At 40.2% G+C, this 24,624-nt stretch overlaps 1 protein-coding gene across 3 annotated transcripts in view; it reads left to right on the top strand.

Annotated features, from left to right (window-relative positions):
• The window catches only part of NELL1 (neural EGFL like 1), a 376,722-nt gene that overhangs the window by 130,910 nt on the left and 221,188 nt on the right, over positions 1–24,624 (top strand). For all 3 annotated transcript variants that reach the window (XM_035117446.3, XM_060275202.2, XM_035117428.3), the window contains exons 10-12: positions 1,234–1,307; positions 3,675–3,774; positions 12,222–12,350. In XM_035117446.3, the coding sequence (XP_034973337.2) occupies positions 1,234–1,307; positions 3,675–3,774; positions 12,222–12,350 (303 nt within the window). The remainder of the gene's footprint in view (positions 1–1,233; positions 1,308–3,674; positions 3,775–12,221; positions 12,351–24,624) is intronic.

Raw genomic sequence — 24,624 nt, 5'->3', positions numbered from 1 at the left:
ATGACTGACTTTTTTACAGTAGTCCAACCCATATTGTGCAAACAGAGGCCTTTTGAGTTGTTCCAGGTTTTTCTCTCTAAACTGAGAATTTATTTATTTATTTATTTACCTATCCTTAAATGAATTATATTCCCTCATTCATGGAGATATATCTGGCATGGCTCAAGGGGCCTCTGCTTGGGAAAGCATAGCATAACACACAACTATAAAGTCTGTTGTATATATGCATTCCTTTCTGGTTATGCTGGCCACATGACCCTGAAAAACTGTCTGTGGACAAACATCGGCTCCCTCGGCCAGTAAAGTGGGATGAGCGCCACAACCTTAGAGTCATTCATGACTGGACTTAACTGTCAGGGGTCCTTTACCTTTTAAGAAATACAATATTTGAGTTTTAGTTCATTTGTAAAAGTTTCTAAAAGGCAACCAGCAAAGAAAAGTTAGATCCATATGCCCCAGAAGCTAATTTTAATGTTACAGATACCGTCAGTGTGGATCTTTGTATGGTGTCTTTCTTTTTCCTTGTGTTTGTTAACCCTGTATTTCCAGTAGTGATCTAATCAATTGTGATAGTTAATGAATGCCTGTGGCTCACTTGAGACACAGCTCCAGTTATCACAGGGGCACAGTTCTGTTTTCACCTGTCTTGATATGGTGTAGATCAGGCATCCCCAAACTGCGGCCCTCCAGATGTTTTGGCCTACAACTCCCATGATCCCTAGCTAACAGGACCAGTGGTCGGGGAAGTTGGGAATTGTAGTCCAAAACATCTGAAGGGCCGAAGTTTAGGGATGCCTGGTGTAGATAAATCAGATTCTATATATTGTGATCCAGTACGTAAGTCCATCCAGATTGTCAATACTTTTCCCATAAAGGCATATCTTAATACAAATGTACTGTGCCTGCTCCACAGAATGTCACTGCCATGACTAATTCTGTTGATGAATCGAGTTCAATATCTGTTCTGCTTCTCCTATTACTTCAGGTCACTAAGTAGCCTAGTTTGTCGAGAGTGAGTTGTGAAATGGTTCAAGATAATAGTTTTTGTAATGAATTTACTATTATAGTCAAAATAAATGTGAGCAATTAACACTGGCTGCTGCTGAAAGCAAAATGAGTACATCATATTTACCACAGTGCATCTAGATTGACTTAATGCAATATTGTTTGTACCAAACTGTATAATCTATCTGCACTAAATACTGATGTTTTTATTTCTTTTGAAAATTCTAGCCAAATGCATCTATGGAGGAAAAGTGTTGGCTGAAGGTCAGAGGATTTTAACCAAGAACTGCAAAGAATGTCGTGTAAGTTTTTTAACCTTCTAAGTTGCCTGGCATGCTGTAGTCCATGGGGTCACGAAGAGTCAGACACGCTTAACGACTAAACAACAACAACAACAAAGACTGCAGTCTCAAGCATTATGACTGCAATAGGACTTACATTGGAATTGTTTACTCTTTCACTTTTAAACATGTGTGGTATCTCCATAGTTCCATGCCCTGGATGGTATAGGAAAGTGTGTGCAATATTACCTTCTCTGCTTCAGATGCTTTTGACAGAAGAAACATTTGTTAGACTGAGTCATAAATTCTAATCCATTTTTTCCTTTCAGTCCTTGCAGGCTGTTACTATTTTGTGGAAGGGATTCAAGCACATACCAGAAATTTAGCTTTGCACAACTAAAGTAGGATTAAAGGGCTCTGTTGCGATAGCACAACAGATCCACAAAAAAGAAGACCTTTTCAGTTGGGAAAGTGACAGGAAAATGCACTGCAAAGTGGGGGAGCAACAAACCAAGTGATTTTCTCTGTCTTTGTGGAAAATAGCTTCCTTTTCTGAGCCCAAACCTGAATTGAGCTCAAGAGGGTTTTCTTGACAGCAGTGGATGATATTTCAGACCATGTGAACCAGCCCCATGTGGTTAATTAAGCTATTTCATACTACATTTTACTTTTACCTTGTGTTATATTCTATGTTTGCAAATGAATTTCAGTTCAGCTTAAACAATAACTTTTACCATTATTATTTTTAAAATAACTGAAATATATTACTGCTTTGACTCGGTACTCTTCAATGTTTAGATGCTGGTGGTTCAGGAGTAAGTGCACTAGCTCTCCTTGGAGGGTTGCTGTGTGAAATGTGAAAATCAAGTATCTAAATATGTGGAGAATTTTCATATATACAGGAAAATTCCTGCTTCTCACAAAGCAATTCATGGAGGGCCGTAAGAATGACCACAAGGAAGGGGAACCTACCACACTTGGAACCTAGCATGCTTATTCCTACAGCCCATACCTTCATGATAACAGTGAATAGCAACAGTAGCCTGAAAGGGCTACAAAATCAGACATCTAGAAGAGTTTTCTTCTCCATCAGATTCTCCTCTCTGTTCCTTCTCAAAACAATAATATCTGGATCCTCCGTGGCACCCAGAGGGTTTCTTTGTTTGCTGGGCTGCTATGTATTAGCTTTCTCCCTGGGGTACTGTGAGGTTCAGGAAACACTTGAGATCTGTCTCTCAGCTGCTGACTAGGCATGGAGGGCAGCTGCTGAGTCCCTGGCGCAAATCAGGGCAAATGTACAGAAATGAATTATAAGAAACTTCAAAAAGCCTCTAGGCTTAGCAAAAAACCAGATATGAACTACTGTGTTCTGGTGATAAGAGTATCTGATCTTCACTTTAGTGCTAATTGTGATTTTATCACATAGTAAATGAAGTATCCAACCCTGCCATTGCTTCAATACTGGCACAGCAGCTGACATTTTATTTGCTATGTTGGTATTGCCCTTGGCATATCTATCTATCATATGCAAAAGACTCATATGTATTTGCTGTAAGTGAGGAAGAGGTAAGGATGACAATAGTTCCTTGTGCTTAACTGATTCTCAGCCTGTGAGCCTAGAGTAGCAATGCATTTTTGAAGTAACTTGGTAAGTCAGGTTTTCATTTCAGTTGCTGCAGAACAAAGTATCAATTGTACCATAATAAATAATATTGTGGGCAACCCATCATCATTACATATTTTCTACTTTTCACTAGTGAAGGCATGAATAGCTTTTTAATTGCTTCCAAGCTGTGGAAATCATAGAGCTAGTTTTCAGAGCTGCCTTCCTTTTTGTTTCCTTGCCCATTTTGCATGGAAGTATCATGGGTGTCTGCTGTCAATGCATTCCCCATGCTTTTCTTTTGTGAACATCTCATGACAACCAGGTATTACTGAACTTTAGAGGGGAAACAGTTCTCTCTCAAATTGATATGCTTAATCTTTCACTCATCAGAACTTCCATGCTAGTTTGATACTAATGCAACAACGTTCTGCAAAGAGAACAGATAGTTAGTCTGGGCATGTTGGGCGTTGTCGAGTGCAGTGAGGTCCTTGCTGATCAGACCAGTACCTTTCTTACTTTTCTTTGTCATAGTCTGGCTGTATACACACCTTACTGTGTAACCCCGTCCAATCCTGGAAACTGTAGTTTACCCTGTAGACCTGCAGTTCCCAGCACCATTAACAAGCTACAGTTCCCAGGTTTGTTTTGAAGAAGAACGTGCTTTAAATGTCTCGTATGTATGCAACCTTTGTTTATGTCAGTCTCTGATTACAGATTACAGAAAGTAGAAGAAACCGTGGAATTTTCAAAAGTGTAACTCTTTAAAACATTATTATTTCCAGAATGGAATTTTAGTAAAAGTAACAGAGACCTGTCCTCCATTGAACTGCTCAGAAAAAGATTACATCCTCCCAGAGAACCAGTGCTGCAGTGTTTGCAAAGGTAAGTAGGACGTTGGCCGGCATTGTTAATAGTTATTGTGTCTTCCTTAAAAGAATATTTGGTTTGGATCTGAAAAGCCTGCTGTAAGGCTTATGGTGTTGTCTTGGATGCCTTTTATGCATTAACTGGAGTTCATAAAAGACCTTCAAAGCTCCTTGGGGATATTGTAGAGCATTTTGAAATCAGGGAAGTTAATTTTCTTTTTTTTTCAATTTGTATAGATACAGTCTGTGAAGCATGTATAACTTCCTACACATTGATAACATTATATAAACCCATTTAAATAACATTCCTTCTCTCCAAACAAAACAAAAACAGTGTTTGAGCAATACTGAGTTCTGATGGTAACATTTGTATTTTTAAAAAAGTTTATATTTAATGTTCACATTAAAGTTAGAGTTACAACCCAAACAATGCCACCAGTGCAAAGCTAAACCCACAAATGCTGTATTGTGGCATTGTGGCTTCTTCCTGAATTTTCCTATTCCTACTCCCTTCCCATGTCTTTAAGCCTCAGACAGCACTGTTGCCAAAAATTATCTTTCTCCTTGAAAGCAGAGCTGCTTATTTCCCTGACTACCCACAGTCATGATGAATTCATATGTAATTATTGTTGCAGTTAACATTTTTGCTGTTGTTTATAATGTAGTCATCAAAGACTATATAACAGTGGAACAATTTCTTGATTGTTATTCTCCCCCCCCCCTCCTTGGTGAAATTTACTGCACTATCATAGATTATGATTATGTAACTTGGAGTCACAGATGTGATTGTGCATTTTTTTCCATTGGGTGTCAAAACAAAATAATTGATTTTTGTTGTTGTTGCTGCTACTCAGTTTCTTGGATTACAAACATGGGCTGTTGCTTTGCTTGCAGGGCCAATGCCCAGCACCTTCAGGCAAGTCAGAAGTGGGGGGGGGGCAGGTGGGCCAATTGGAATGGGCCTGCGACTTTGAGGGGGCCTACTCCAAGCTCCCCTTGGTAGAAGCAAAGGGGAACCCTTTGGTAAAGATTATTGAAATGCAGCCTACATTTCCCATCTGGCCCGGACCTCTTGCCAGCTTTGCATGGCCGTGTCTCCAGGTAGGGCTGTCTGAAATCCTGGGGAATAATTGTCAGTGTAGGGAGTATTCAACTAGATGGACTGATGGTCTGACTCAGTGCTATTTTTCTAGAAAAAGAGATGCCGGAACTCACCATGAACACCTTCCCCATTTTCTTATATGGTGCACACCTGAGAGGTGCAGGAACTAAGTTCCAGCTGAAAAAAGTCCTGGGCTTGACTCAGTATAAAGTAGCTCCCTATGTCTCTATGTCCTTAACCTTTGAATATGAAAAAGAGTAAAAGAAAAGAAAAGCATATGGTTAAACATTTTTGAATAACATAATTTTTAATCACCATATATTAAATTAGGTTGTGTGGTTTTTAAATTGACCTTGGTGGCAATCAGGTTAGAAGTCACTCAGTGTGCTCAAATGAGTACTTTGCAGTGCAATTCTATGCATGTCTATTCAGAAGCAAGCCCCGTTTACTTCAACTTCCATGTTTGTGTGTGTTGGAGGAGGTTGAAGTGCAGCAAACATTTTATTAATAATGTAGCTCTGCTACATTACTATTTATATAAAAGAGGTTTATAATAACTTTCAGTGGCACCTTCAGGAGGCTCTTCAATTAGCATATTTTCCATTTCTTCCTGTCTAGCCCCAAGACCGGACTTGAGACAATTTTGCGTAAAGGGAAGGAGTTCTGTTTCCTCAGATGCAAAAAGCAGACATTTCTCATGCATTGCTGTGGGACTCTGAGACACCTCTAGAATTCAGTTTTATTAAGTCCCAGAAAGATGCTGATAAGTATAAATTTAACAGGTCTGCTGCTTGCAGAATTGTAGCAACAGGGCTCTCAACTACACAATGGCTTCTTTCAGAATTTACGTACTGTACTTTGGAGCAGCTTATTGAGTACAAAATACATGCATGTAGAGTCATTTGTGTTACTTAGAATATATGTGAGAGCAGCCATGAAATGATCTTATTGTGAGAAAAATAAATACCGTTCCACTGGCCTCTGTTTAATTATTTCTGAATTGCTCGCCTATTGCAATTCAGTGGCAACATATTTGTGCAACATAGTGCTTTGTGCCTATATGCATATTTCAACTTCTTTTCTTCCAGGGATTTCGATTGATTTACAACCTTAAAGCTTTGGCACTTTGGCACTTTTATTAAAGTAGTATTTTTTCACAAATATGTTACATATTTTTAATTCATTTAAAATCTTTTAAATCAATCTTAATAGATAAATTAAATGTAGCAGCTTGACTTAGTAGTGTTTTTAATGTGTTAGTAAAGACTATTGTTGCTATCCTGCCTGTTTTGACCATTCTGTTGCCTAAATAAATAGCTAAAAACTGTAGTTCTGGATACAAGTGCAATTTTTTTTACAGATAATTGCAAATTAAAAATGGTACTTCTTTTTCAATACTTCTAAAGTAACATCGATACTACATGGGGTCTATTGCAAATGTAGGAGACCCTTTTCCCACTGAGCGCCACATAACTCAGGGCAGTGTTTTGGTGTAGGGTGGGGCCAGAGATGCCCCATACTCTGTATATCTTAAGCTCCTCACTACCCCATTCTCTCTTAGAGAGTGGCAGGGTGACAGGTGATGATCTTGAGGGAGGGAGGGAGGGAGGGAGACATGAGGTGGTGGTGATTTAAAGAGATAATGAAATGATGTTAATCTTAAGTAAAGGTCAGTATCACCTCATACCCTTTCTCATACATGGGCGAAGCTCTTTCTTTGTTACTCCCACCTAGGGATGTAAGAAGGCAGTGATTTCTGTTCTAACCTGTATTTGTCACAATCAGCACTGTTTCTGTTCCACTGCACTTCGGCTTCTGCCAAATACTACATGTGACTATTTTTGCAACTTACTTTAATCTCAGTGTAAAAGAAATGGCAAAACAATGTTTAAAAAGTTATTAATTGCCTATAATGTGTGGACTTAAAAACAACAATGATGTAAATGAATGCCAGTCATATTCACCAGGCCATTTTCTGTTCCTGACCACAGATGAACGTGCACTTTTGGCTTCCTTTTACATTTTTAAACCCCCCCCCCAAACATTCTTTATCCCATCCCATCAGTTAATGTGCGCACGCACACACACTCATTCAAGTCCTTGTTCTCTCTCACACACATACTCACTGTCCATTCTGTCCCTCCTTTCTCTCTCTCCCTGTACCTCCTCCTCAGATAATAAATGAGCTTAGGAGAAAGCACCCTTAAAAAAACAAAACCTAATTGCTATACTGAAGTGAAGTCAATGAATCAGGCTGAATCTGAAGACACTGTGGACCACATACAACAATGGTTCCCCATCCCACTGGCATCTTAAGAGCCACCTCACATAAAAGCCACCCACTTATGCTCTCCGGGTGTCTCCTGACTGATCACAGGCATGAGCTTTTCAAGAAAAGTAACATGTGAACTCAAAGTGTGCCTGAAAAGCTCTACTGTTAACATGATAGAATTTTTTCAGATTGATGTGGCCATGTAAAGTGCCACGTAACAATGATCCACTGTTACTTAGGTCATACACCTATTTCTTAATGTGATCCTGTGTCTTGGGATGGTCAGAAGAAATTGCATATAGAATAAAGCAGTTGGCTTACATTAATGAGAAAAATCATGTCAATTCCAACCATATTTTTATTTGCTTGAGTTCATGGGGACTTACAAGTGAGTATGCATAGATTTTCAGACTAAGTAGCTTTGGAGCAGGTCTGAGGTTGCTATGTTATTTGACTTTTTGAGAACTGTAACCTATGCCTAATTGGAGGAACACATTTGAAAGGATATGTGCCAAGCCAATTGTACAATTATTCAACAACATGAAATGAGCTTGTCTACCTATTCCCTGAAGCGTAGAATTTGATTACTATTATAATTAGCTTAAAATGATAAATGGGTCATTGCACAATCAAATAACTTAAAAAGCAAAACTTAATCTTGTGGAAGCAGTTGTAATAAAGACATAAGAATGCCCTCATCAAAGGAAAACCAAGGGTAGAAAAATTGCTCTAAATGCTGGAAGAGCATTCACCTGAAATGTTTGAAGAAGGAATAGAGGTCACCTCATTTGTCAAAGATCTAGAGTATATGCTTTTTTCAATGTGATTGCCTTTTGGAAGTCTATTTGTTTTTCAAATGTTGTTAAGGTACTACATGCATTTATGACATACATCTATGTGTATGGGGGAATGTTTTGCACATTTGTTCTAAATTGTTTGTTGTTGTAGCTAATGTTCTATTGCCTTGTCATCTATGCTGGACTGAAATGAGAAGTAGTCATATAAAGATCCCCACCCCCTTCGTTTTTAAACTTCATTTTTAAAACTTGAGACAGTAAGGTTTTAACAGTAGGCCATATGAAAAAATTAAAGTGAATGTGTCAGATCTAAAATTCAGAGGGGGACATTGTTTTATTATGTTGTAATCTAGCCAAAGCTAGTCATAATTATGGAATATTGAAACCAGTTGACATTGCTGACTTAAGTATCCTTCTTTTCAATGAGACTTGGTCATGATTAACTTTCACTAGATTTCACTTCTAGTCTCCTTGGAATCTATTCAACATCATCATAATTTCCACAGGATATTAGGATTTGAAATTCCAAGTCCCTGGAGAGTGATCCCATGTGTATTGTTGTTTTCACCCCAGACCACTGGCCCACACTAATTGTCTTAACTACTCAGATAGTGGGCTAAATATATTCTTCATTAGCATTTACAAAATTTAGAAAGCATTAGTATAAATCAAGTGGCACCCAAATGGAATCATTTAAAAAAGTAAGACAATTTATTATTTATGCAGTGCCATCTGTGTACATGCACTTTCAGAATTTTATAAACTCTCTAAACTGTCTCAAGCACCTTATAATATAGATTTTGGCAGCAAAGTAGCCACAAGAGAGTTGGATATGAGGAGCGGTGCTTATTGATAACCAGGGCTTTTTCCAGCCAGAACTCACTGGAACTCAGTTCCGGCACCTCTCAGGTGGGCGCCATTGCTATTCTGAGAGAATGAGGGAGGTGTTCATGGTGAGTTCCAGCACCTCTTTTTCTAGAAAAATAGCACTGCCAATAATGTAGTATTCTGTTAGAACTCATCACTCCTCTCCAACAATCTGCATAGCTGCTCTGATGCATCCTAGAAGTGTGCTCTCTTTCTATTGAAGGATTTCTAGCTTTCATTTAAGTGGATAACAGAGTGACATCATACAAAATAATGTGGTGGAAGAGCATGCAGCAGAGCTTCTGGAGAGCTTATGTGTGGGCAGGCTCAGGTAGGAAGAAGCATTGCTTCAGGCATCTTGGCTTCACACTATGTAGGACTTTAAAGGTCAAAACCAGCATCTTGAATTGGGTCAATGAAGTCAGTGCAAAACTGAACTAACACACTCAGAGTGGCCCATCCCTAATAACACCCTAATGCTGCCTTCTGGACCAGTTGCCATTTCTGAGCAATCTTCAGAGGTAGCCATACACACAGCATGTTATAGTAAGCTAATGTGTGTGCTACCAGAGCATAAGCAACTGTAGTCAGTTTCATACTGCCTAGAAAAGTGTGCATGTGGCATAATTTTCTAGGCAGTAATCTGTCTTCTCAACCAATAAAAGTCCCATGTTGTTTGGATTAGTTATTACTATCATCATTATTTCTTAAACGTATATCTTGCCCTTCCTCCAAAAGGAGGTCTTCATCCAGTCTATCACTGCTCTCAGACACTGGTTTATAACTTCCACTGTTTCCTTGGGTTTGATGGAAAGGAGAGAAAGAAATGGCTTAAAAATTGGTCCTGAAAACTCTTCATGGATAACTTCAGCAAATAATATGATGGAATCAAATTCTTTGATTCTCAGCAATGGTGTGTGAATATATACAGCCTGGGATGAGTGAAGTTCATTTCATGTAAATCTTTCTTTGGAAATCATAATGCAAAGTGTAATTCTATCCATTTTTTTTTTAAAAGATAAATCTTCTTGAAGGTGATTCACAAATCCCCTATATGGAGTTGTTAGATTCTAAGAATTCAGACTTTCTGACAGCTAAGCTGCGTTGAAAAAGATTTCACTAGGATATTTTTTAAAAAGAAATAACAGACTAGAGTTCCTAAAACCAAGTTAATAAGGGGGGGGGGACAAAAAATCTCACCCTGCACATAAAGGAAAAAGAATTTAAAAAATACCATATTACAGGCAGTTTTTTAAAAAAGTTGTCATTATTTTAGAATAACATGCAGCATTACTGTAATATTTCACATTGCTTTTTGTTTTGATGTTAAGTCACTTTCACCTGTCATCTAAATAAGACTTTGATTCAGTATAACCATTAACATATTTTGTGCTATCTGTCACCATTTCCTTTGAGCTTGACTTGTTGGAGCAAAAATGGAGCGGTTGGTATACTATTAGTGTGAGATCAGCCAGTAACACTGTAGGCTAAGTTTACATAAGCATTTTCTTCAGTTTGAAAAATATTATTGAAATCCTTAATGGTTTAACTATTGGTCCCTTTACATTGAAACAAAGATTGAAAGATGGAAACGTAATGTAGGCTGTCCTTAGAAGGAGCAATACCCTGAATCCTGGTTGTTGTTGTTGATGATGGTGAAAATAATAATAATAATAATAATAATAATAATAATAGGATTTTAAGGAGGAGAAACCTATTATTTGCTTTTGTTTTGCTTTTACTTTTTTCTGGATTTGTGATATGCTTGGATTCATTCTGGAAGAAAGCTGGGCTCAAAAATCTGATAAATAGCATCTCCATATACAATTGTGTTCCACAGAGGTCTGTCTGGCATCTTCATTATACAGCAGTTAGTGAATTCTGATGACACACCTCTTTCCCCTGGCTTTTGACACCTGAGTATATTTTTGACACCTGTATATTTTTAGGACCTATTCTGTTTTTGTAATTGCAAATTGTTTTAGCTTTTTTTATATTGTGTTTTAATTGTTGCAACCTGCCCTGAGACTTTAGGCTGAAGGGTGGATAATAAATTAATATAATAATAATTACACAGGTAGCTTTAGAGGATCATGGGTGTTGAATTGACCAAATTTTATGCACCCCAATGCAACTTGAAGATTTGCTTCAGATTTGCTTCAGAATGACTTCTTTCCTGGTGGTTTCCTCCATATTTTTGCTGGCTTTTGAAAGTGTTTGTATTCTCATTTCTGTGTGGTTTCAGAATAATTTGAAGGGGCAGCATTTTATTTGATAAATATACATTGGTGGCTTTATTTTTATTTTTTATTTAAAAGCTTTTTCCTGGTTGTATGCATTAGGGAACAGAAGTCCATCCCCATCTCCCCATCATCTATTTGAGAATCAGTTGGTAGGCTTCTGTATTTGTGTGTATGTGTGTAGTGCACAAAAGTTTTCAGGAATTGCTTCCCCTTGCATTCTGGAACAATGTGTACTGACCTGTTATATTAATATAAATCACATCGTATGCACATTTAACTTGTGTGATTTCAACCATATGTGATAGAAGGCCGGCTAGTTGAAAATCTGCAGGTTAAATGCAGGCAAGGCAGAGAGCTTAAAGGCTCTTTTGCACCTTATTTTCCCAGCATGAAAACCTCCCCAGCCAATTTCAGTGGTAGGAGTGTGTGGGTGGAGGAGAGGTTGGAAAGCCTCAGTTCTCAAGTGGAAGTCCTTGCACAGGGGTTCCATTGATGGGACATTAGCTAAATCCCCTGCCCTATATATTTATTTGAGAGCCCACCTTATAAAGCTCCAGTGAGACTTACTGCTGAGTATACCTGCATATGATTGAGAATTCTAATCTATTGATGAAAATTTAAGCAGGGTGTTCTTTATTTAATATTAATTGATCCAGAACACTTTTGTTTTGAGCTCTCACCATTGCTAGCTCTGGCTGTGCCCCCCTACAGCATCTGGCCTCTCAGTGGAGTACTGTTAAGAAAATGTGTCCCTTAACAGAAGATTCTAATGCTATGGAATTTTAGCTCTGGTTTGACAGCATTCTTAAAAGTGGTGTGATTAGTTTCAGTAGAAGATCAGTGTAAATATAGACAATTAAGCACACAGGCCCTTGATAGTGTGAGGCCCTTGATAGTTCAGTCAGTAGAGCATGAGATTTTAATCATAAGAGTTGTGGGTTCAATCCCCATGTTGGGCAAAATATTCCTGCATTGCATTGCAGAGGGTTGGACTAGATGACCCTTGTGGTTCCTTCCAATTCTATGAAAGGTAAAGTACATTATGTTAGTGTGGAAGTTAAATGATATTGTATTACTGCTAGGATTCCTATCTAATTAAATAGTATAATTGCTGATTTAGGATTAAGCTTTTTATTGCTTTCACTCACTCTGATACATTGTTGATTGTGCTTTATATTTCAGGTCATAATTTTTGTGCACAAGGACACAGATGTGGTGAAAACTCAGAGTGCAGAAACTGGAACACGCGAGCTACTTGTGAATGCAAAAGTGGTTATGTCTCTGTCCAAGGGGATTCTGCCTATTGTGAAGGTAAATAATGTGTTCCGCAAAGTAACTTCATTGTGGTCTAGTGAGAAATGTGCTGTTAAAACAAAAGCAGAACAGAGCGTCTCATTATCAAGTTCAATCTTCATGGTAGTATAAATGATAATATCCTCATTTGATTCTATATGTAGAAAGTTCAGATGACCCAGACAGATGGAAACTTCATTGTGAAGTTCCCAAGTGACTGACTGACTTCCTAGCATGTTAAAATGTCATCCTTCTGGTTGTGATTGTCTTTGCAATATATAAATTCCAGTAATACTGCTGCTTAGGCTGATGGCAAGTGTGTTGCCCCAGACATGAATAATCTGTGTCACAAATTTATAACAGTTGATAATAGTATATTTAGGCAACAAGTAAAGATTGTTTTCATCATGCCTTTCAACTGAGGTAAAAATGTGACCCATGTATCACTATATCTACAGATAGTAGGCTTTTAAGAAGTGGTTTTATGGTCTTCTTTTAATGACATGGACTGCTCTGAGGTATTCTGTTCAAGAGCAGAATTTTAAATATAAATAAGTTGTTGTGACTGTAGATAGCATCTTGTGAGGTGTGATGAGCTGCAAATACTGTTTTCCCCATAGTATTAACTTGGTAAAAAAACCTGACTCTGTGGCTGGGGTGCTCCTGTGGATACTCATTACAAAGCAACCCTGTTTATTACATACAGGAAATTTTTGTCAGTATCTCCTCCTTTCCCTGGGTTTCCGTGGACAAGCTAGCTCACTTGCCATTCAGAAATGGTTTGCGTTGCTGAACATGAATAGGAATACCATCCGTCATGGACCTTCAGTACTGAAGTTTCAAGCATGTAATGAAACATGGCTTTGTTTGTTTCCCTTGTCTTGATCGGATACTGTTGAGTTTCATAAATGGCTTTTTGAGACCTATTGTTGGTAACGAAATAGAAAGGCCTCACTTGGTGTCAATGTTAATGCATGAGGAATGCAGTGAATTTAGAAAGACTCGGGTTTTTTGTTGTACCTAACCTTGGTTTGGCTGAGGCAAGTGCTTCAAACAGAATACAGTGGTACCTCGACTTACGAAGGCGATCTGTTCCGCAGCGCTCTTCGTAAGTCGAAACCTTCGGAAGTCGAGGCGTTCGAAAGTCGAGGTACCACTGTACATTTTTCTCCCATTGTGAATCTTCTTTGTCCAGTCTCAATTTAATTGATTAAAAGTTGTCATCATTAATTTCTTAGCCTGCAGCTTAAAACAACAATGAGACATCCCTAAAGAGACCCAAAGCTTTTGGTGTTGTAAAATTCCATGTTTTCAATTAAACTCATTTTTAAAACTTTAAAACTTGGACTAAAATTGTTATCTTTTTGTGTTTTAAAAGAAAAAGAGATAAGGCACGAGCACAGGAATAAAAGTACGAGGAGGTCTGAAATGTATCTTCTCTTATCTTCATTCTCCAGCACTTTGGGGTGTTTCAGACATTTGCTGGACATGTTTGGAAAAGGAAGCATGAATAACTCGTGCTTTCATGACCATGTTCATGGGGCACTAGCTAGTACTCCGACACGACGAAGGAGAAGCTAGCTGGATCAGGAGGACCAGTGCCACTAACACCAAGCTGGACCCCGAGTTTGAGCTAGAGATCCCTACATTAGTTCCCCTGGAGACAGCACTCCATGAGAATTGGCCCTCTTTTTAGACCATGGGCTTCATGCTAAACTATACCTACTCACAAGCAAAGGCAAGGCATGAAATGGGAATTGACTGTGATAGGTTCCAAGACTGAGGGCTACACCATAAGGCTTCCGGCTCGAGGAGGGATGTTGCATCTCACCTGAGTAATATACAGTGTTGGAGTTTTCTGTCTGGAAATATCAAAGGTCCTACAACTCCAGTTTGATATGCTGTCTGATGACCTGATAGACTGACACTACCACTTTGGGTTCTTCTCCCTCTCCCCCAGAATCCCCTCTTGTAGGCTTCCACTCATCACCAGAATAGGACACCATTCCTCAAAGTCAGGCCCTCAACTTGGCCCTCCAGCTGTTTTGGAACTACAGCTCCCTTCATCCCTAGCTAACAAGACCAGTGGTCAGGGGATGATGGGAGTTGTAGTTCCAAAACAGCTGGGGGGCCAAGTTTGGCCATGCCTGCTCTGGGTAATGTCCAAAGGTAGAATATCAGATAATGAATCAGATTCCTGTGTGTTTGGGCATGAGAAGATATATAATCTGCTGCTGCTTCTGTTACTCCTGAAGAACAGCCTTAAATAGTCCTGGTTGAACATCTGTCTCCCCCCCTACCTTTTTGCTCCCCCCTATCTATATGGTTCAGTTTTCTAGGAAGACTTCTGAATGTTTTGTATTGTACATATATTAATGTGATAAACTGGCATTCACTTTGGCTTGTACTATTTTGTGGTTTTCTCTATTTATGGCATTAGTGTTTATGAGCTTGGCCTTCATGGATCTTTTCCATTTTTAAAAAGTGCTTTCTTTAGAATTATTCTTGAGCTGGCTTCCATCCATCTATATTTGAAATGGAGAAGAGATGACACACTTGACAAGCTGTTAAAATATATTGCTGGAACAGGGAGATAAGACTAAGGAGTGTTCAGCGGAAAGAGATTTGTGGGTATCAGCTCTACTTAGCTGGTCTGAAAAGTTACTAGTATTCTTCCCCATACATGCGTGGACGAAGAGGGCTAGCGTTCAGCTATAAGAAACAAATCTCAAATTACAAAAATAAATAAATCATATTTATGACAGTATTTCTTGCTCAATCTGCCTGGATTGCTCAGTTGGTTAGAGTGTGGTGCTGATAATGCCAAGGTTGCATATTCCTGTATTGCAGAGGGATTGTATTAGATGATACTCAGGGTCTCTTCCAACTCTGCAGTTTTGTGTTTCAATGATTCTATGAATGTGAAAGGACCATGATCACATCCCATATATCATCTGGTCAATCATGAAAACAAAGTTTCTACTGTACTTTAATCTGAAATTGCATGTTCCAAAACATACATATGGACCTTTCCCTATTTTTGTTTAACATGATATCTGACCTGAAGAAGACTACTACAAAGCCTTCTAACTATTTTGTAAAGCTTTGGGTAGCCCCAAGAAAGGTTATTTTTTATCTAATCAGCCAACATGGCTGCACTTATTTTATAAATAGACTGATTCACATGATAGTTAACAGGATTTCTGTAGGAATGTCCACTTTGTGTGATGCTCTTAATTCATTTTATTTGAGAAGTAATTTAAATTGGGCTTCCAAATGCTCAAGCATTCCTGTTATTCCACCATGCTATTTCAGCACCATTTTATTGTGAATGTATGCATCAGGACCTGTTATGTCTTTGTATGCAAGGTTTTTCTGTATCTAGAAAGACCACAATTCTACTTCACAGATGGTGGGTGCGAGAGAAGAGAGAAAGAATAGATTGCACTATCACCGGGACATCAAATATAAATTCTCCATTATGCCTTGCCGTCTTGGAGTGTTTAAAATTCATCCATTGGGCCAGATGTTGTGTTACAGCCCCCAAATACACATACTTTGGGATTTTTATTTGCTTTTCACCTGTAACCGGTAACATAGGAAGTTGCTGTGAAAATGCTCCCTTTTTGCTGTTATATTAGGGATTCATTTGAGAGCAGTCTTCAGCATGGCACTGCACTCGGGCCACATTTACTTAAAACACACAAATGTATTCATAAGTGGTCATAGGACAGCTAGAGCAAGAGTTAATTAGTATAAATATTGCTGTGATAATGGTCTAAATTTCATTCTATTGTTTCAAAGGAATTGAAATAGAAGTAGTGTTTCATACTGCTTCTTTTGAGATCCAAGGTTTCCTGTCTCTTCAGCTGATCTGAAAGTAATTGTATCCTAGTTCAGAATGTGCTGAATCAATAGTAATACTAATAGCAATGATAATAAGCAATCTTGTGCCCCTCCATCTATCCACCCATCCCCTCTCTCCTCCCCATCAACCACCCCAGATCTTCTATACTGCAGCAATGGTATTGCCCTTTAAGAAGCCTTGCAATTTTAATAAACTTCAAGGCTACCCTCCTCACACGTTGCATTTGCACAGAAGCAGGTGCTTGGGAGCAACCATACGAGATGTCTTTTTCTTCAGGTCCCCTCCCTTCTCCAACCCTGTTTTCTGTCTCCTGGGTTCACTGTTTTGTAATGCTCAACACACACACCCTTCTTACATACATATATGCACTTGGGAAAGGGGGGGGGGGTTTCCTAAGAATCAAGAGTGCCTGCTGTGACTTGCCAGCTGGATTACACTGAAGGTAGGCTGAACATCTGCTTTCTTAAAAGAATGGTTGGACCTTGGAGGAAGGGCTGGAGCCCTTGAGAAAACATTCTGTTGGCCTGATTCAGCATGGTGCCTAGGGGTTCAAAACTACTGCATTAATGGGCTGTTAGTCTCAAATACAAACTTTTTATAGTTACGTAGTGAGGAAGGTAATGGAGAAGCTCTATACAGTCAGCAAAATCAAGACCTGGAGCTGACTGTGGTTCAGATCACCAGCTTCTTATAGCAAAATTCCAGCTTAAACTGAAGAAAGTAGGAAAATTCACTGGGCCAGTAAGACACAATCTAAATCAAATCCCTTATGAATACACAGTGGAAGTGAGGAACAGGTTTAAGGATTTAGATTTGGTGGACAGAGTGCCTGAAGAACTATGGATGGAGGCTCGTAACATTATACAGGAGGCAGCAATAAAAACCATCCCAATGAAAAGGAAATCCAAGAAAGCAAAGTGGCTGTCCAATGAGGCCTTACAAATAGCGGAGGAGAGAAGGCAAGCAAAATGCGACGGAGATAGTGAAAGATACAGGAAATTGAATGCAGATTTCCAAAATAATAGCAAGGAGAGACAAGAGGGCCTTCTTAAACGAACAATGCAAAGAAATGGAGGAAAACAATATAAACAACCTCAGATATGCTGATGACACAACCTTGATGGCAGAAAGTGAGGAGGAATTAAAGAACCTTTTAATGAGGGTGAAAGAGGAGAGCGCAAAATATGGTCTGAAGCTCAAAATATGGTCTGAAGCTCAACATCAAAAAAACCAAGATCATGGCCACTGGTCCCATCACCTCCTGGCAAATAAAAGGGGAAGAAATGGAGGCAGTGAGAGATTTTACTTTCTTGGGTTCCATAATCACTGCAGATGGTGACAACAGCCATGAAATTAAAAGACACCTGCTTCTTGGGAGAAAAGCTATGACAAACCTAGACAGCATCTTAAAAAGCAGAGAAATCACCTTGCCGACAAAGGTCCGTATAGTTAAAGCTATGGTTTTCCCAGTAGTGATGTATGGAAGTGAGAGCTGGACCATAAAGAAGGCTGATCGCTGAAGAGTTGATGCTTCTTGAGAGTCCCATGGACTGCAAGAAGATCAAACTTATCTATTCTGAAGGAAATCAGCCCTGAGTGCTCACTGGAAGGACAGATTCTGCAGCTGAGGCTCCAATACTTTGGACACCTCATGAGAAGAGAAGACTTCCTAGAAAAGACCCTGATGCTGGGAAAGATTGAGGGCACAAGGAGAAGGGGACAACAGAGGACGAGATGGTTGGACAGTGTTCTTGAAGGTACCAACATGAGTTTGACCAAACTGCTGGAGGCAGTGGAAGACAGGAGTGCCTGGCGTGCTCTGGTCCATGGGGTCACGAAAAGTCAGACACGACTAAATGACTAAACAACAACAACAAGTGAGGAAGGTAGGACACAGTGCCGGAAAATGTGTTAGAGTCTTCCATCTCTCTGTTGGATCAACAGCAAACAGTATTCTGTACCTGAAGCTCACATGTTCAATTGGCCCTATTTCATTTTCAAGCCGATTGGCACTGGACTATTTGGGTTTGCTAATAGAAGGAACCTTACTTTAAGCAGAGTCCTCATATTTATTTATTTATTTATTGAGATTATATAGCTACCCCATAACGGAACTTCTGAGTGGTTCAGAAAAACAAACAAGTTCACATCAAAAATATTTTTGGATAGCTGCCTTTTCCCAGAGGTTTTAATTAAAAATTACATTTTCCCTTTCCTTAGCAAGCCAAAAAATGTTTAGTCCTTCATGTTCACAGTGAACTATCAACCTTTTACACAGATAGGATTATAGCATGATTCAGAATTATCCACTGGAAAATATTTTCTCGTTCAGGCTGCAGAAAGCACTTTCTATTGAGGCACTGATGTTTCTGAGTCTTGGACATGCTGACCACAGGTTACTGATATTTCACAAAAATATAATTGGAATAGTAAGGATGTTTACATGGGATGATCAATGAGTTTGGGACAGGTTAAGTGTCTTTCCCATACACAATTGATCCTTTCTTGCAAGTGCCCCACCACAGAAACATGCTAATTTAGCAAACATGGAATTGGGACTACATCTTTGCAAACATTCATTTTGCAAAGACTGGTAGCCTTCCCGTTTTATCAAACGTAGCTTTACATATACATAGGAAATAAATGGTAGAATGTAAGAAATGGCTTTCTACAGTAGAACAATGGTCTACTCAACTCCATTTATTTTTCCAGCAGTGGCATGTTGTTAAGTGGGAAACCTAAAGAGTGAATGAGAGTAAAAGACAAAGTAGTGAACTGCTACCTATTATCTATTTGTTGCAATAAGAAATTAATTACACACTGATTAATGTACTCATCATCATGGATGGATATATTTGAATTCCATTTTTATATTGCACCTTTATTTTGTATTCTTCAGTTAACTCCCATTTTTGTGTCTGTCTGCATATTTTTCCCCTTTAAAAGTCTGCATGAAAATTCAATTTATTTCAGGCATCATGCGGTCACTGGGTTCAGCTCCGACTCCATTCTGGTGACAAAGGCAGAGGCAAAAAGCTGTTTGGAAAGGAGGTGGCTCTTGATCAGTTTCTTGCTCCTGCCTCTACGAAGCAGTCACTTCCCTGTTCACTCCTGCATTTCCTACTCCTAACAATCAGTTCAACCTTTTCCGTCTTTCTTACTCTCCTTGTAAATTCTGTTGCCTTATGGTAGCTCCCTTCCTCCTGGAAAGGCTGCTCCCACTCTTTTTCCACCCTGATTTCTACTTTTGCTTTACGGCTTTCTTGCATTAATATTTTTAACAAAACTAAACATTTTCTTTCTACTACTTTTCTTTCCCTCCTTGACTGATTTTCGGCAGACAGGGATCTGTATTTAGCCCCCACAAAGCTATTTCTTTCTTCCCGCCAAATGATTGCTGAAGTCCACTGTCTTTTGGCCCCACGCTCCTGACCTTTATATAGCAGCCACCACATCACACCACAGTTGACCACTCTCTTCTGCCGTCTTGCTCCCCTCTCCATTGATGTCACTGGAACAGCAAAGCCTGGTATCGGTTGTGGCCACAGCCTCTGCTCTTCCACTCCTTCACGCAAGGGTAAATGGAAAGGGGGAAATGTGGATCCTGCCTTAGAGGCTGCAGCACTGCAGCAAGAAGCCCGGTGCAAATAAGTGCAGGCTAGAGGCACACACCTTTTGTGAGACCTGGTAAAACCCACCCCAGCTCTTCCCATACCCTAGCAAGAGGCCAGCTTGCTATTCGCCCCAAGCAGAGCACAGGATCCCCTCCAGGCAGTGGGGGATTCAGATCACCCTTCCTCCCAAATGCCAACCATACTTTTGCAGTCATATTTCCTCCAATACATTCATTTTTAATTCATTTTATTTAAATATTCAAATTTTACAAGCAATTTCCCCTAATGTAATTTGTTCTTCTACCGTATTTTATTTTTACTGATTCATGCATGTTTGCAAACACTTCAGTGCATGATTTTTGTATGCATCACAACGTGTGGAAAAGTGCAAATTTCACAGGTTAGCTGTGCATGGGTATTTGTTCAGAAAGTGCAAGTTAGGTAGCTTTGCATATGAATAGAACACCTCTATCCAGCGGTAGCCAGCGGTTCCTATTTATCTACTTGCATTTTGACATGCTTTCGAACTGCTAGGTTGGCAGGAGCTGGGGCCAAGCAACGGGAGCTCACCCCGTCACAGGGATTCAAACCGCCGACCTTCTGATCAGCAAGCCCTAGGCTCAGTGGTTTAACCACAGCGCCACCTGGGTCCCATCCTCTTCAAGTTGTAGAAAGCACATTTTCTTTTCTATCCAGACATGTTATCTGTGTCATGAAGAACAGACATCAGTCCTCAGCTCCCCTTGAGTGCTGGTTGCTGACAGTGCTATTGCACATATCTCTGTCCAAGTTGTGTGCTTGTCTCTGTTCTGCAGTCCTTCCTCCATGGATCACAGAGTTTCAGACTGTATCATGGATGCCTTTGAAGGCACCAGCAGCTTGGGTGGCTTCTGCTCTCCTTTCCTCTAATTACATATTCTCCCACTGCAGTAACTGCTGGATGTTGCATCCATGTCTCCTGAATCAATTGACTTGTAGACTACTGTAGGTTTCTCTACGTTGTCTGTCTGCTAATTCTCTATTTGCCCCTAAGGGATACATCTCATGCTGCTTTTTTCATAGCAATTGTCTGTTTCCCTCCCGATATTGCACAGTAGGATATTAGTAGTATCCAGACAGACAAATTATGAAGGATTCTTAGCCACATACACATGTTACTCAATATATTCTGCATAAATGTTCTGAAACTCAGGTTTTGGTATACATGTCAGAACAAAATTATAATATAATAAATGAATCAAAACTGCTGTACACCCTGCTATATTGTCTCCTAACTCATTTAGACTTCTACGAATGTAAATCAGGGAAGTGTGTGCTGCAATGTGCATCATAGGAACTGCATCCCGACTATGTGTTTGCGGCCTCAGATTTTAATTTCAAAACTAGTTTTTCATTCTTCTCAAGTGGGGAAATCCATCTGTGTTGGTGGTCATCACTACATCTTGTATGAGCAAATTCCACAGTTTTAACGGTGTGTAGTGTTTTGGCTGTCCTGAAGCTTCCAAGATTGTTCATTAGGTGCCTCAGAGTTTTACTGTAATAAGGGGGGGGGGGGTGTTATGTACTGAGCTGAATCCTAGAACAATAGGATTCAGAATCAGCAGTCTGATTGGTTCGCAGGAGCTACCCAATCCAACTCCAGGTGGAAGTGAATCCGCAACCTGATTGGCCTGTAGGAGCAGCCAATCAGGCTGCAGGCAGAAGTCAATCCACAACCTGATTGGCCCACAGGTGTAGCCCTGAAGTAGCCAATCACGCAAGGCCCATTGTGTAAATAATGTATATAAGCAGATGGTTTTGGGAAAAGAGCCATTCTTCTCCTCTTCTCCTTGATGACTATGAGCTGAATAAAGAGCATGAGATTCACTCTCGACTCCGAGTATATTTCAGGGGGAGTGTCTTTCTCCATACTGTGCATAATTTTATGCTCCTCTACCCTGCCCTCCCCTTTACTTTCATTTTCTAAAAGGCCCCAAATGTTGTGAAGAGTCTTGGCCACAGTGGTCGTGCTGTGACTGACCCTTCAAGAAGGCTCCAGTCTTCTGCACCTCAGTCAAACAAACAAAAATAGGGGGAGAACAAGGAACAGCTACCACCAGCTAAGACTAATGAGGAGCTCTTGGAGTTCCTGAAGTTCAGCAGCCTAGAGACAGCAGTCAGAGGGGGTTGACTGATTGACAAGCAAAAGAAAAACAGCAACACAAAAAGGCTTGTAGCTCTCCTAAAGCTATCTCTGTCTCCAGGAAGGGACATGGGGTCTTGGGAAAAGGCATCACCTGCCACTGGCTGTGACCCTTGGGCTCAGAAGACTGCCAACCAGAAGACAGCTGGACCTTTGTCTCCTCAAGTCTCAGAGCCTGCAGAAGGGTGCTACTGGGAGTCACGCTCAGAAGTCCAACCCACCAGGATTGCTGGGACCACATTGAACAGAGAGCATTTACAGCAGCCATGTCAGTGGAGAACCACAGTAAAGCAAAAGTACAGGCAGAAGGCCTTGTTTTTGTGACCCTGTGTGTGGGGATTATGACCGGAATTGCCTGGGGGGGAAGGAGTAGGAACCTGTAACAAGGGCTAAAATGTCAATAAAGTCAAAACTATTGAACGCTTCTTGATTGTGGTGGCAGTTGCTACTCATATTTGTGCCAGTTCCCCAGGAGGGTCTTACAGTTGTAACCTTTTCTCATAGGGAGTTTCTCAAATACCTTGATTACTTGAGTTGCCTTTTTCTGAATCTTTTCCAGCTCTACAACTTCCTTTTTTGGGGTTAGATGACCAGAACAGTATACTGTACAGTATTCCAAGTGCAGTCATGCCGCATGCCTGTATAACAGCATAATGATATTGGCAGTTTTATATTCAATCCCTTTCCTAATGATCCTTGGCATGGCATTTACCCATTTCACATCTGAGCTAACATCTTTACTGAGCCATGATCCTGAGGTTTTGTTCCTGGTCAGTCACCAACAGTTCAGGCCTCTTGAACTTGTATGTGAATCTCTCTCTCTCTCTCTCCCCCCCCCCTCTCTCTATATATAATTCACCATTCTACACTTATTTACATTGAATCACCTCTGCTATTTTACTGCTGATTTGCCAATCCCTTTTTGATCTAACCAAAGTTTTGAAGTTTCTAGAGTTTCTGAAGCTTCCCTGTGAATTTTTGACTAAGCCCTGGTGCTGAAGTCTGCCAGTGTTACCATTTTTCATTCTCATTTCAGCTCTTCCATGTCTTAATAGATGAGAAAGACGAGAAGTAAATAAAAGTAGATATTACAGAGACTTTTTTCTTTTATTGACCTTTAGTTCCTAATAAGGAGGCTGGCCCTCTTAACTCTCTGCAGAGGGTGCTGCTTCAGTTGAAGTGATTTCCAACCTTTTATCTATATTTGATAGAAAAGAGACATAGGACTTAAAGTAGAGGATTAATTGGAAACCTCTTAGGTGCACTTGGTTTCTGGATGACTGGATCGGAGTCCTTGTTTTGAAAGGTCAATTACTTACTCAGTTATCTTTGGTGCTGTGCAGAGGTAAAAGCAACATTTCCTGTTTATTTACTTCTTAGTCCCCCTTTCATTGAATAGACTGCTGGATTATGAGCATAAAATCATATTCAATAGCTTGTCTGTTAATCTTTGGCAGAAACATCTAATTGACATTTAGAAAAATAATCACAGCCAGGGCCATCTTAAGTGCCCTGGCGCTGTGGAGCGACGGATCCCTCCGGTACCCCCCACCCCGTTTCCCAGCGCGGTGGGCGGGTGGGCGCAGCGCGGCTGCCACAGGCGCTGCTGCGCGGCGGGCAGGCAGGCGCAGCGCGGTTGCCGTGGGCGCAGCTGCGCGTCGAACCGGCGTACCGGCCGGCCAGCGGGCGGGTGCAGCTCGCGGTGCCCTCCTGGCGGGCCGGCGCCGTGGTGCCCTGCGCCACCGGGGGTCTACCTAGAGCCGGCCCTGATCACAGCCAAGTAATATAGAATTAATAGTGTTTTGTACTACTTTTGTTCCTAAATAGTCCTGCTTCATTCTGCTAAATTGCACATTTAATTGGTAATGATTTTGATTATATTCTGTTCTTGGGAATTGAGTGACTGAGAAAAAAAATGGTTGGCATTAACTAAGATCTTTTTACCTCTCGATTAATCATTTCAAACAGACTGAAAAATATGTTCCTTTTGTTATAGCTCAGAATGAGCATGTAAAAGAATTAAGTGCTCTTAGCCAAGTATTCTGTTGACAATGAAATACCACCTTTCCCTATCTTAGCACTAATTGACAGACACCTTATCAAAGGGCCAATAAATGAGTTATCTAAGGCATCACGCTCCTTTTCTTACCACTGAGTTTGCCCAATAGTGATCATTTTGAAATGGCCCTTAATATAAAGCAGATGGGGAACCACAACAAATGGAGTGCTACTCACCCATCCTCAACACCCAAGACTCTGTCGGCATCCTGTGCCCAATGAAGATTCCCAGTCTCATTCAAACGTTTACCCCCCCACCCATTTTAGCTTTGCCCCCCATATTTGATTTTTTTTCTGGTTGGTTGGGGTGGGCATGCTTGTGAATTTTCGTTAAAGAGCATTTTATAATTCTCAAAGCCAGGCAAATATGACTATGTATCAATCAAAAATAGAGTTTTAGACTCTCTGGGCAGGATTCACCTAACTACCCCCATCAGCAGAAGTCCAGCACAAGGACTTCTGCTTGCATAAGGGGGGCTTCCCTTCTTTCCTCCTACTTGCACCCCCCAATTTGTATCACAGAGGGGGAGGGTTAGGAGAACCCCAGAACAGTTTACAGGAGGAGAGGAG

The sequence above is a fragment of the Zootoca vivipara genome, chromosome 1 (genome assembly GCF_965207765.1).
Source record: "Zootoca vivipara chromosome 1, rZooViv2.hap1.1, whole genome shotgun sequence".
Classification (NCBI taxonomy): Eukaryota; Metazoa; Chordata; class Lepidosauria; order Squamata; family Lacertidae; genus Zootoca; species Zootoca vivipara.
This window is presented reverse-complemented; position numbering and strand designations above follow the sequence as displayed.